The following is a 12839-nucleotide window of genomic DNA, read 5'->3' as shown; positions in this document are numbered from 1 at the left end:
CACAGTTAACCTTTCACTTTCTATTTTTAATTTATTTAATAACAAATTAAGTGAAAAAAGCTTCTGAAAATAATTACAATGCTACAGGATTTTTTTTTGTCATCTAAAAGAGGGAAACACATTTACACAAAAGTATATATTTATATTATTTTTTTAGATGTGGCAGGGTGGGAAGGAAAGAAGGATCCCTCAGAAGCACTAGACTGAAGGGTAACAGGACAGAATAATGACAGCAAATATTACATTTATACACTGAGTCTTAACAAGTAAAAATAAACTGTAAAGGGAACTCACATTTTATCCATGGGAAACAGAAAATGCATCAAAGTGGGATGAGGGGTATTTCCTAGAATAGAGACGTTGTCATAGATTGATATTTGTACAAAACAGGAAGTTTTGGGAGTGATAGCACCTGAATTCTAACGGTTGTTTGAGATCGCGCCATTTACCCTGTCTCCGCCCCTTCCACCCCATTTCATTCATACCCCGCCCTTATTTAGGAGTGGTCTGGTCACCATATCGATTGCCCTCGCACCTTCCCCAAATCCCTTGTCTGCGCCCCTCTGTCTCAGGGTGGGGCGACCTGACCAGAGTACTCCTGGAGGAGTTAGTCCACAGCCAACACCTTTGGGTAAAGACAGCCTTAGAACTCCCAGGGTGAAGAGAAGAACCCCATCTGGGATGACTGACCCACCCCCACAATCCCCTGCCACCCTCATAAGAACCCGCCTAACCTCTCCCCTCCACATATCATGGAGTCCCACGCCAACTTCATCATGCAGAGTAGGCGCCTAAACTCAAACTCCTGAGTCTCTTGTCTGGTTCAGTAAAAAAAAATATCTATATATATATATTTACACACACACACACACACACACACACACACACACACACACGCAACTGGAAAGAAATCCTGCTCCCACTAAGTGTGCAGTAACTAAGTGCTTCCCATTCCTGCTTCCTTCAGAGGGAGGCAGCAGGTGCTTTTAAGCCTCCCTGTCCAACAGTCTTTTCTCTTGTCACACAGATGTCCCCAACCTCTCCCTGTATCCCCTGTCCCAGACAGAGGAGGCGGGCTCTAGGATATCCTCTGGATCAGTTTGTCTTCAGATAGGCAGTAGAGGGTGTTGACAGACAGCTCAGAGATGAAGGCCTCGCAGGCTTTGCGGGACACACCCTTGCATTCCCGCAGGTCCAGCAGGGAGAGGCAGGAAAGCCGGCGGAGGTACCGCAGACACGAGTCTGTCAGCTTACTGCAGCCTGGGAGATAGAGAGACCGGGGCTCAACACTAACAACAACTCAATATCAAGTACTAGTCACAATTGTGTGTGTGTGCACTGCTCCAAGTCTCAGCTGTGGCTGTGTACGCGTGAGTCCAAGTCTTACCCCCCAGGTTGAGCTCGGTGAGTGTGTTGCGTGTGGAGGAGCCCACAGCAGTGAGCAGGTTGATGGACTGGTCAGTGAGGCCTCCACAGTGGGACAGGTCCAGACGGGTCAGCAGGGGCATGTGTCTGATCACCAGCCTCAGAGTACAGTCACTGATCTCCAGCCCCGCCAGACGGAAAGACTGCATGTTCCTCAGCTGACTGCGGTTATCACAACCTAGAGAGCGATGGGGTAGGGGTGGACAGGAATTAGGGCAGGGAGAGGGCGGGAGAAGCAGAGGAGAAAGAGGTGACAGGAGGAAGGCAGTGGAAGAGAGAAAAAATAGAAAATATCTGTCTGCTGTGGACTCCAGCGGGACACAGCTAATTCATTTGGTATGACAAGGGATTTATCCAAACAGTATTTAACTCAAAACAGAAAACGGTGGAGGAAAGGGGCGGGATGTGTTGTCTCACCTGGTGGGTTGAGCAGGTCCCTAATCTGTCCGTCTTTGATCCCGTCGGCCCACCGAAGGTCCAGCGTGCGCAGGAGGGGGCAACTGGGCGAGCTAAGAGCCGAAATTGAAGACCAGGAACAGCCAGACAACATGAGATCCTTCAACCCTGAGCCGGAGAGAGAATAAGTTACATCTCCAGAGTGAGTAGTAGTCCAAGTGTGTGAGGACATGTTTGGTGGCATGTCTGTGTGTGTGTGTGTGTGTATTGTGTGTACCAGGCAGGCGGTTGATGAGCCAGGTGAGTTGTTTCTTGGAGATGGAGGTCCAGGAGAGGTCCAGGGTGACTGGTTGGCGTTTGATAATACCTGACAGAGCCTGAGGACTGATGGATTTAGACACGCTCAGATCGATCCGCATCCACAGCCTCTTATCCAAGCTCCTACACGAGAACACACGCACACGTTTTAATTGGTTATCAAGCTCCTATACACTCTTGCGCATGCAGACACGTTCATAGTGTGTGTATATAAAATGCATTAAAAATTGTTTTTGTCTCTTACCATTTGTGCCAGTTCTTGCAGACAGCCATGCAGACACAGAGCTCGGTACGAGTCAGGTAGCGGAAGACAGATACCCACACCTCCCTCTCACAGCCCGGCTCGCTCCCTCCATTCGCCACCTCCCTCCCCCCATCCTGTAAAGCCGACAGAGGGAGGCGTAGAGGAACAGGAGAGGAGGAGGAAGCACTGTTGTCTGTTCTCTCTGGTCTGCCTGGCCTCATTCTCCTCTCGTCTGGATGGGAGCCCCGTGTGTGTGTACTGCTGCCCCGGGTGTGTGTGTGTGTGTCTGAGTGCGAGGGTGCAGCGTAAGGGTCTGGGGCGTGGTTCCTGAGGGGTGGTCGGGCCAGGTTCTTGCGTTGGATGCAACTCTGGCCAGGAGGGGCAGGGCGGGGGGCGACTGCAGCCTCCAGTTTCGGGACAATGGCCCCCGGATCACGTTTGGCCCTCGACGGCTGTAGGGTTACTGTGAGATACGAGCCCTTCATGAGGTCGTCGCTAAGGTCCGACACTACGAGGACCGGTGGCTCCGTCTGTGCCTGTCCTCCTTCCCTCCCGTCTTCATCCATCTCTTCTCCGTTTTGGTTGGACTCCTCACTCTCTTCCTCATCTTCTTTGGCTGCTCCGCTTCCTCGTCTCTGTGGTCGGTTCTCTTTGTTCCGTCTGGTCCGCACGCCGTTCTCCCTCTCCTCATCACTACTACTACTACTACTACTACTGCTGCTGCTGCTGCTGCTGGTGCTGCTGCTACTACTGCTGCTATCACTCTCTTCCTCTGCTCCTCCGTGTCTCTGTCCTCTTCTTCCTCTCCCTGCTGCTGCTCCTCTGAGCCGTACTCCTCTCCCACTCCCTCGCTCCCTGTGCCCCTCTCCCCTGCCTGCGGGGGCCAGGCTGAGGGAGGGTTGGGGGGGCTGCAGGCGAGCCCCTGTAGGGGAGCGGTAAGAGGAGCCTCTGAAGGACCCACGGCCCCGGGACAGTCTGCCAACAGGGGAGCGGAGGCGAGAAGACACCCCTCTCTGGAGGTGGGCTAGACCCTGGGAGCACAGGAGCTTAGAAGAACGCTCCAGAGACAACATCTGCTTCTGTAGAGGATAATGGGTAAATGGGTTAAACAGTGCTTTGGGTTTGAATAATCATGCACTGGTTTGGAGAATTACTGTGCTTTAAAATAGGACTGCATGTGCTTACCGATTGTAAGATTTTGCTGCGCTCCAGTTTGATCTGCAACAAAGAGTAGGAAGAGGTTTAAGAGGAGATTACTTGGTGGTGAGGAATGATTGTACGATAGATGTAGAGCTTTAACACAGACCTCTAACCAAAATCAAAAAGCACTCTAGCAACTCCCCCCTCTCTCTCTCTCTCACCCTCTTCCTGAGTCTTAACTCCAGCGCTCCAGCTCTCTTCCTGTTTTGTTGTTGCTGCAGTAACAGCCGCTGAGAGGGAGGGGGCGCTCTCCGCTGGGACAGAGAGGACGTCAGGGGGGGTCTGCCGCGTCGTCCCTTCCTCATCCCACCGCCTGCCTCCCCATCTCCTAACCCCTCTCGGTGGACATGATTTGACGTAGAGAGAGAACCTGTAGACGCCGTGCTGTCCTCATCACTACTGGATGACTGAGACCGAGAGGGAGAGTGAGACAGGGGGCATCATCATGATCACTAAACGGGTATCAATAGAGTAGATGGGTATTGTCTTATAGGGACATAGAGGAAGAGAGAGAGAGACAGAGAGAGGGACACAGACCGAGAAAGGGAGAGGAAGAGTAATGTTGGGGTACCTCCGATGAGGGGCCTTCTTTGCCCTGGTAACATTTGGGACACTCCCAGCAGCTGGGCAGGTCCTTGTTGATCCTGCCCACCCCAGGAACCTGAGAGAGAATTAACAACAGTTATAACACCTGCCATACACACAGAGGACTGCTATATACAGCTATAACACCTCAATCATCAGTAAGGGCCATTTGAGTTTTGTGGGATACATACATTGTAAAGAAAATGTGTAACGGAAGTATGTTGCACAAGAAGGATTTTCCATGTGGATTGTAGTACAGCTATACATGTATCTGCTAGTGCGAGGCCTGGTCACCTTGATGCAGTCGGGGTGGGCAATCTGAGCACAGTTGGAGCATTCCATGAGGGTTGTGGAGGAGGGGCTTGCGTCTGAACACTCCTGCTTCCCCTGGCCCGCTCCACACAGAGCACACACCGCTGAGTTAGGCAGGCCAGGCTGGAGACAGGGAGAGACCAGGGTCAATTTACTACACACACCTCTCCCTCTCTCTGAGTAGGAAGGCACTGTACTGGCTACTCACAGCGAGACACTGCCGCATCATGCAGCCCTTCTTCATGCGCCCGGGTCCTCCGAACCTCCTCATATCTTTGCAGAAGTTGCATTCGCCGCACTCCTTCCTCTGGCAGGCTGCACAGTGTTTGCAGCGCACGCGCCTCCGTCTCAGAGCCGAGATAGAGGTGGGCTTGGCACGGCGAGGGACCACGGCCTTGTGGGGCATGGCGAGACGAGGACGGTATACCACTGAGGGGGGAGGGGGCTGGTACCACGAGGGCTGGAGAGGGGGGAGAGGAGACCGGAAAGTTAGAAAGTTAGTCTGTCCCTGTGTTGTTGAGACCTTGACTCTGGTGTGTAAATGTATGACACCTGTATGTTAGGTGGATGTTTTGAATGTGTGTATGAGGCATGTGCTCTCTGACTCACCCTCTTGGGCCACTTGACGATGGGCTTTCCGGTGTAAGACAGCTTGGGGTCATCGTTGCAGTGTTCCTCCAGAAGAGCCTGAAAACAGCAGAACATTAGCCATGTCAGGGTCATGTCTCCCTGTATCACAACCGGCCATGATCGGAAGTCCCATAGGATGGTGCACAATTGGCTTAGTGTCGTCCGGGTTAGGGGAGGGTTTGGCCGGGGTAGGCCGTCATTGTAAAATAAGAATTTATTCTTAACTGACTTGCCTAGTTAAATAAAAAAAAAACATGCAAGACTTGACTGAGCAGATTACAAATGGATGCAGACAGCTGGATACTAAATAGGTACCATTTCAAAATCTACAGTAGCATACCATTTAGAATGAAGCTATTGGCCATGCACTGGAAGTTGTATGCTAGTGTGGATATTGAAACGTAGCCATAGACTGATGTATATAGCTAGTGCAGCCATAGACACGTCCTGTGTAGCTCAGTTGGTAACGCATGGCTCTTGCGACCTCAGGATCGTGGGTTTGATTCCTGCTGGGGCTAACCATACAATGTATGCACGCACTACTGTAAGTGGCTATAGATGAAAGCATCTGCTAAATAATATATTATATTCTAGACTGGTGTATTGTACCCACCCGTATGTCATGGAGCAGGGCGGGGGCATTACGGATGCCTGCGGGGACACACTTTTTGTGGGCCGGCAGCTCCTCCAGCTTCCCCAGCAGGTTCCACAGCCCCTCCAGCTCCAGGGGAGTCAGGTTTACTCTCACCTCCGGCTTAGTGGCACCAGGAAGGGGGAAGGAATCGTCCTCAGACTCTTCCATTTTGACCTTGGTCTCACTTTCCTCCTCCTTTTCTTCCTCATCATCGTCTCCCTCTTTCTTTTCCTCTGTGCCGTTTTTCACGTGGCCGTTGAGTTTGTTCTCCGAGTCTTCACGGGTCAGACCTGAGAAGGATAAACTCAGAAATTAAAAATTAGAGAAAAGAGGAGGGGAAACAAATGAGACAAAAAATATGAAATTGTGTACTCACCAACACCAAGCGAGTGCTTCTGGAAGTCGGGGGTGAGGTGGGAGGTGTTGGTCAGGCAGTAGAGGTATCTTTCCAACACGTACCAGCACATCTCATAGTAGAAGGGGTATCGGAACTTAGCCGGGACCTGGAGAGGTGACAAGGACAGCAGTACACATGAGATATTGGAAGTCAACAATTCATTTTCCCCCTAATCAAGAAGTACTCATCCAAACTCATGGATCTGCAATACAGTAGAGCGTTACCGTACGGTACAGTAGTGCAGTACAGTGGTGTGTTACGGTACGGTGCCATAGAGTCTTACGGTACCGTAGTGTGTTACAGTGTGCAGTAGGGTACGGTACTCACTCGTGTGCGGTCCTCAATGTTGTAGATGTTGAGCTGCATGGGGATGTTGAAGCTGTGGAGGAAGTTTCCTCCAAACACCAGTGTGTCCTCAGGGGTGTACACAGCATGGATCCAGCCTAGACGTCAACAGTTGGGGAGGTTAGATTATTTTTGTGTTGGTATGTGTGTGTCCGGGTGTGTCTAAGTGTACGTCTCAGTGTGTGTGTGTGTGTACGTACCAGAGGGGATCATGAAGGTGTATCCCTGCTTCAGTTCTATCCTCTGACAGTCCTGGGCCTTGTCCCCCAGGAAAATGTCTCCCTGTTTCCCTGACAACACCCAGTTCTCATACAGCTCCAAGTTCTGGGGTGTGGGCGGGATCAGCCAGAACACCTACAGGAGGTCAGAGGTCAGGGTTGAAGAGTGGGATAGACAGAGATACAATAAAATACTAAATTGGCATACGTCTTAAACCTTTATAACTCTAGAATGTGCTGATAATGGCAGCCATCTTCGTCAGGGATAAATTATGGTCTATTAAATTCTGTGGCGATTCAAATGTGACACATCAAGGCTCTAGTTCTCCTGGGTGTTGTCTCACCTTTCCCCCCCGCAGGATGTGGTACCAGACCGACGTTCCGCCAAAGTCAACGTGGAAGTCTGTGAAGCAGCCCTGGACACTCATCAGACAGTACCTGAAAGAGAGAGATAGAGGGAAGAAAATACATCTTTACATCCAACATCAACCAGCACTGAAACAATGTAATAAAGGCATTATATTCAATCAACTCACGCTTCCACCCACAAACACTGCATGGGGTAAAATTAATCGTTGAGAACATGAGGAAGGAAGGCCATGTAAATGTACGGGACTCACTTCTGCACTTTGGGATACTGCATTTCTATTATGGAGTTGGTTGAGTCTCTCTGTCTCTCCTTTAGATGCCTTGGCCACATGTTGTCCACCCAGTCTATCAAATCCACCTGGGTAGAAAAGGTCAGTAAGGACATACATCACTGACTGTCCAGGGCTCTGTGGAAGTGATAGCCCAGCGTTTACAATGGTCAGACTCCCAAGCTTGCCATGTGATAGTTTGGTGTTATGTGTGTATATCTTTCAAGCTGAGGTGTCTGACAAGTTTTTCTGGTTTGCATGTGTGTCTTACCGAGGCGGGTCGTTTCACCAGGTTCTCCAGCTTGGTGTGACTGAACTCCAGGCTGATGACGTTATAGAGCTTATCTCGCTCCGAGGGCGGGGTCTCGTAGTACCGCCGCCATTGGGCCATGGACATCTCGATGCCCTTCTGAGTGGTCACATCCATAACGTCAACCATCCGCCGACTGCCTATGAGAGAGGGAGACAGGCAAAGGGCAGGGAGAATTAGTCACTGTTAAATCAGTTGAAATCAGCAACTGTGAGTTCATAGTGTTCATAGTTTGGACCTTACCTACAAACAGCTTGACATCACTCACACTGAAATCAGAGTCTGGCATCCTGAAAGAATGAGAGCAAGAGAGAGTGAGAGAGCGAAAGAGAGAGAAGTTATTAAATACATCTGGAAAATTAGAGAGTTAACCAACTGTTATATTTCTATCCAGGCACAGATATGCAGTGAGGAAGGTCGGTTAGATAATTAGAAAGAAGCGTGACCTACTCTAAGCCGAGGCCATCTTTTTTCTCAAAGACGATAGGGTCTCTCAGCCCCTCCCTCTGGATGTACTCGAATGTGAAGTCTGCAGACAAACATGTTATAGACAATGCAGGGTAGGCACACCAAGAGTAATCAAAAAAATAGAACACACCATAATTAGGGCCATGATTTTTGCCAGATTAAAAAAATAAATAAACATTTATAAATAAATAAACAGGTCAGGATCAACACAACATAAGAGAAACATGGTTAATGCCTCTAAGGGATATCACAGCGTGGTTTGACCTGACCTTTTCCATCCATGTGTTTAACCAGGTAGGAGTTGAACCTGTCACTCTGCAGCTTCTCATCCAGGTCAAACGTCCTCTTCCCCTCAATCTCATCGTCCGAGATCCCGTCATCCTGGTAGCGCCGCCGCGTCCCCGTACGCTAGTGACACAAGGCAGAAACTCAACTTGTTGTATCACTTTGAATGAATTTTCTCCTGAGACCATGCATATGTAACAGTATTGCTTCCACTCAAGGAGCACAGTTGTTGTTGCTCGACCACGAGATCATTTGCAGACCGTTCACTCTTTGGTCTGCATGGTCAATGTAGCAGATGCAACAATATGTAGGTTTTTTTCTGGATCAAAAAGGGGCTTAGGTGGTGGGCGAGGCAATTGGCCTAATCAGTCCATATGGACTTCAGAGACAATTTTAGAGGCCCCCATCTTGGCGGTGTAGAGAAATGTTTTAATACTTATGCAAATTTCCTTAAATTCTACAAATTTCTCCATGTAACAGAGAAATTGTTTCAGTTTTAAAGCAAATTTCCTGTATTCTACACATTTTGCCATAAAGCTGAGAGAATCTTGCAGTTTTTAAGTTAATATCCTGCAATTGTAAATATTCTGTCATTGAAGCTGAGAGAATTTAGCCGTTTTAAAGCTAATTTCCAGCAATTCTATGCATGTGGCCATGGCTAATGCTGTGTTATTTTGTTCAAACATAATAATAAAAACAATACTGCTAAATTAATTGTTTTGGGAAGTTTCGATTCTCCGACTGTCTAGCTTTTATTTAGCTGATTGTTCATTTCTCAAAGATGATATTATTTTAAAATATAAAATCCTAAATATAATGACAACGTCGATGCTGCTTTCCACTCTGAACTTAATATAAATCCACAAACATTCTATACTTACACTATTAGTTTGTGCATCTTTCTGTCTCCAAACAGCTAGTTTACCTTTTCTTAGCAAGTTGTGGCAAAAATAAATTGTGTTAGCCGCAAATGCTAGCTAGCTAATAAATGTATTGAGTCAGTCAGAGCAAACATAGCTAGCTAATACACCCCGATACCAGTGCTGGTGTAGGCCTATATCAGCATGTTGTTCGTACAACAGTATCTTCTAAATCTGATACGAATAAGTGAAGAGAAAACATTTAATGTAGCCAAAGATTATAGGGTGCCACCCCCCTGGTAAACACATTGGTTCCTACCCTGTCACAATTACAGCTCCATAGAGATCCTGATTGTATGATTAAGAATTATAATACTAACGCCTCCCTGGCTTTTTCATTTGTTGTCAAACACTGTATTCGAAGTGCCCACTATTACATTGTAACTATAGAGTTAGAATAATCCTTCTATTTCCATGATTTCAACAGTTCACCCAAGTGTTTTGATTTAAATAGCAATATTTGGTTAAAAATAAGGCCTCTTTTTTTGCCCATATCATGCAGCCCTACATGGCAGTGTGGAAATGAACTCAAATGAGATCAACTTTTGGTTGAAGTTTGATTGAACAGCATAACACAATCAGAATGGTGAAAGCCCCATTGAAATCACTTACAATGTATGTGTTGCCAACCTAAATAGGGTCATTCACAACTCCAAGCAAATGTTGAACTTTTATTATTCAAAAACGTAACATAAAAAATGTGTAACATATTGTGATATTTTTTGCCCATATCGCCCAGCCCTATAAAGATTCATAACAGAAAGATTTGCAGATGAGTCATTCGGTCACTTAATGGTCCGCGTGGGCATCACAGGAGGGGCTTATCCTACTACGACCATTCCCCCTATGCTCTCATAGTTTGGCTAGACAGATGGGTCCAGCACAACAACAACACCCCCCCCCCCCCCCCCCCCCCCAAACCCTATCTCTACTCAAAACACCAAACATGCTGTTTCCTACTCAGCTGGACTGATCCATTCTCATATCTTGATTTAACCACAGTTTGAAAGACACGAGACAACATTCCATTATTATCTATAATTCTATGGATTGCTTTTAAGGACAGTAGAGAAAACAAAATCACACCCCTTTGAATGGCCTAATGGTTCTACAAAGGACAGCTGTGTGTGGGTTGTCACAACTGAATACACGTCCTTTGCTCTTGGGGTTTTATGCTGGGCATCTGGATAAGCACTTTGTGACAACTGCTGATGTAAAAAGGATTTATAAAATACATTTTACTGAATGATGTCCTTTGCTATAAATTAGTCACTGCACGAGAACAAAAAAGTTAAACCTAATATAAGGTGCACGAGTAAGCATTTTCAAGTAGAACACCACTAGTGTACTTGAACCTACACATTCAGTATTTCGTCATGCCAACAAATAAGCAACACTATCTATTGATTGAGCTCGTTAACGATGCAAGTGGTTTTGATTAAGGAAACTAATATTTTTTTATTGTACACTTGCAAAATGGTTCAACTTGGCCAACTCCAGAAGTATATTGGTTAAGTTAGCATGCCTAAACGTATCTGGTAAAAATAACGTTAGCTACTTACCAAGCGCTTGCTGTAACGAGGGTTTTGGTCTTCCATAACCTAGGTATGCAATGAGACAGTTTTAGGAATATGAAGATAAAATACCGGTAAGAGTTCTGGCACTTGGATTGACAGTTTGCCATATAATATAGGTCCAACAATGATATAGTTCAATAGTTGGCGACAAGATTATTGATGAATAGCGTAACTCCTAACTAACTGGTTATCAGCAACTAACGTTAATTTGGCTACGTTGCTAATATAGGCTAGCTACGTTTTTTATTTCACTAGGCAAGTCAGTTAATTAAGAACACATTCTTATTTACAATGACGGCGTATCGGGGACCAGTGGATTAACTGCCTTGTTCAAGGGCAGAACGACATGTTTACCATGTCAGCTCGGGGATTCGATCCAGCAACCTTTAGGTAACTGGCCCAATGCCACTAAGCTACCTGCCGCCCCGTAACCCTAGGAACAAACGATAACGTTGATAGCCAACTAACGTTATTCTTTTGCCAAAAACAGCTAAAATGTTTAATAACAAATTCGAATTTTATTTGCAACAAAACCAGTGAGTTAGATGGTTGTTCTTGGCTTATGGTACAGAACTGACCGACTTGCAGCAGACGCTGTTGTTAGCTGGCTGGCTAGCTAGACTAGAGTGAACCTTAGCTGCCAGAATGTTGCTAGCTAACGTTAACTAGCTAACTTTCGCGAATACATGCGTGTGTCTGGTTGTCTCCTGTTCGAACGCAATAGCCGTGTTAAGCTACATTTATGTGGGGCATTTCTTAAAAATATGTACAATAGCTAGCGACTTCATTCACGGAACGTTAGCCCGCTAGCTAGCTACCGTTAGCTAGCCATGTAACTTACATTATCTAGCTTACTATTGGGAAAATGCTATTATTTTCACTGTACCACTGAAATAACTCCTTGGGTTGTTGTGGTCTATACGTTGTCCTGTAGAACGGCTTTTATGGGTTATCCTTGAAGTTGTTATCCATTTTTATATAATTTTAGCTGTGTAGTTTGTTATCCATGTTATTGTGCGATAAGTTAAAGCGATCGCTTCGGGACGCCATTTTCATCTGAGCACAAAACACACAGGGCGGATTCTATTAATCTGAGCGGCGGGGCACTGGTCTATGGCCGGTGACGTCAACGGGCAAAAGCGGTGAGGGTGGAGCGCACTCTCAAATGGAACAGTACTCTGCGCCGCTCGGTCATGTTGTCAACCAGGCAGCATGGTGCTCTGTTCAGAAACATACCACATCTCCTTTCCATTAAATATATGTTAGAATGTTGATTGGGAACGCAGATAAAGCGTTTTTATCTAAGTCAATCCTACTTATTACTCCACGTGCTAATTACCTGACGTTTATTTTGAGCACGTTTTGAACGGGGCTCCTTGCTCACGCCCGGGAGCAGCCCGGTTCCAAAACGAATGTAATCAACGTTCATCCGTGCAAAACACGTCTACCTGGACGCCCGGGACAGATGAATCGAATCCCCTCACACGCACACCCCTTCCCGAAAGAGAACGATCCGCCTCCAATTTACACTGACCTCCAATAGTAAATTGATAAATCAACATACGAATGTTGTGATTGGGCAAAAGTAATGTCATTCCGAGAAACAGGCGGAGCCCACGTGGTGTATAAACCTATGGCTGTAGAGACCACTGACGTAGGCAAAACATCTATTCGCTGGAGTGTCCAAATTGGGTCAACAAGAGAGCCTATCATCAGACCAGTATAGGGAACAATTTACGTACATAAACCAATCATATCGGACTCTGACTATAGTGAGACTGAAGACTCCCAGTAAAGACCGATTGATTAAAGGACAAGGGGACAATAGTTGTCCCGTTCAACTCGTCCCATTCAACTCGTCTGAATAGCACCTGCCAACGGAAAAAAAAATCCATATTATTTCAGATGAGAACAAAGAGAGAATCAAAGACAAGAGG

At 46.7% G+C, this 12839-nt stretch overlaps 1 protein-coding gene across 1 annotated transcript; it reads right to left on the bottom strand.

Moving 5' to 3' along the window:
* Window positions 1–8: 8 nt before the first annotated feature.
* Window positions 9–11986, bottom strand: kdm2ab (lysine (K)-specific demethylase 2Ab). The gene is made up of 23 exons (XM_029729238.1): window positions 11789–11986; window positions 10888–10926; window positions 8390–8528; window positions 8103–8181; window positions 7896–7942; window positions 7614–7792; window positions 7325–7431; window positions 7049–7142; window positions 6687–6840; window positions 6469–6584; window positions 6121–6247; window positions 5724–6034; window positions 5090–5167; window positions 4689–4940; window positions 4463–4603; window positions 4155–4244; window positions 3745–3990; window positions 3569–3601; window positions 2384–3462; window positions 2099–2262; window positions 1843–1989; window positions 1388–1603; window positions 9–1260 (listed from the first exon to the last, which is right to left on the bottom strand). The coding sequence occupies exons 2-23, from the start codon at window positions 10921–10923 to the stop codon at window positions 1079–1081; spliced, it is 4017 nt and encodes a 1338-aa protein (XP_029585098.1). The 5' UTR covers window positions 10924–10926; window positions 11789–11986; the 3' UTR covers window positions 9–1078.
* Between the last annotated feature and the right edge of the window lie 853 nt (window positions 11987–12839).

The sequence above is a fragment of the Salmo trutta genome, chromosome 3, assembly GCF_901001165.1.
Source record: "Salmo trutta chromosome 3, fSalTru1.1, whole genome shotgun sequence".
Taxonomy (NCBI): domain Eukaryota; kingdom Metazoa; phylum Chordata; class Actinopteri; order Salmoniformes; family Salmonidae; genus Salmo; species Salmo trutta.
Note: the sequence above shows the minus strand (reverse complement) of the source record. Positions and strands in the feature narration are given on the sequence as shown.

Bases quoted from the DNA above. Each gene is read 5' to 3' on its own strand.
- kdm2ab (XM_029729238.1), bottom strand. From the start codon at position 10,923: ATGGAAGACCAAAACCCTCGTTACAGCAAGCGCTTG. The intron at 8,182-8,389 runs GTCAGGTCAAAC...GTTTGTCTGCAG, and splicing joins TAAACACATGGATGGAAAAG to ACTTCACATTCGAGTACATC. The intron at 6,035-6,120 runs GTGAGTACACAA...TATCCTTCTCAG, and splicing joins GAAGCACTCGCTTGGTGTTG to GTCTGACCCGTGAAGACTCG.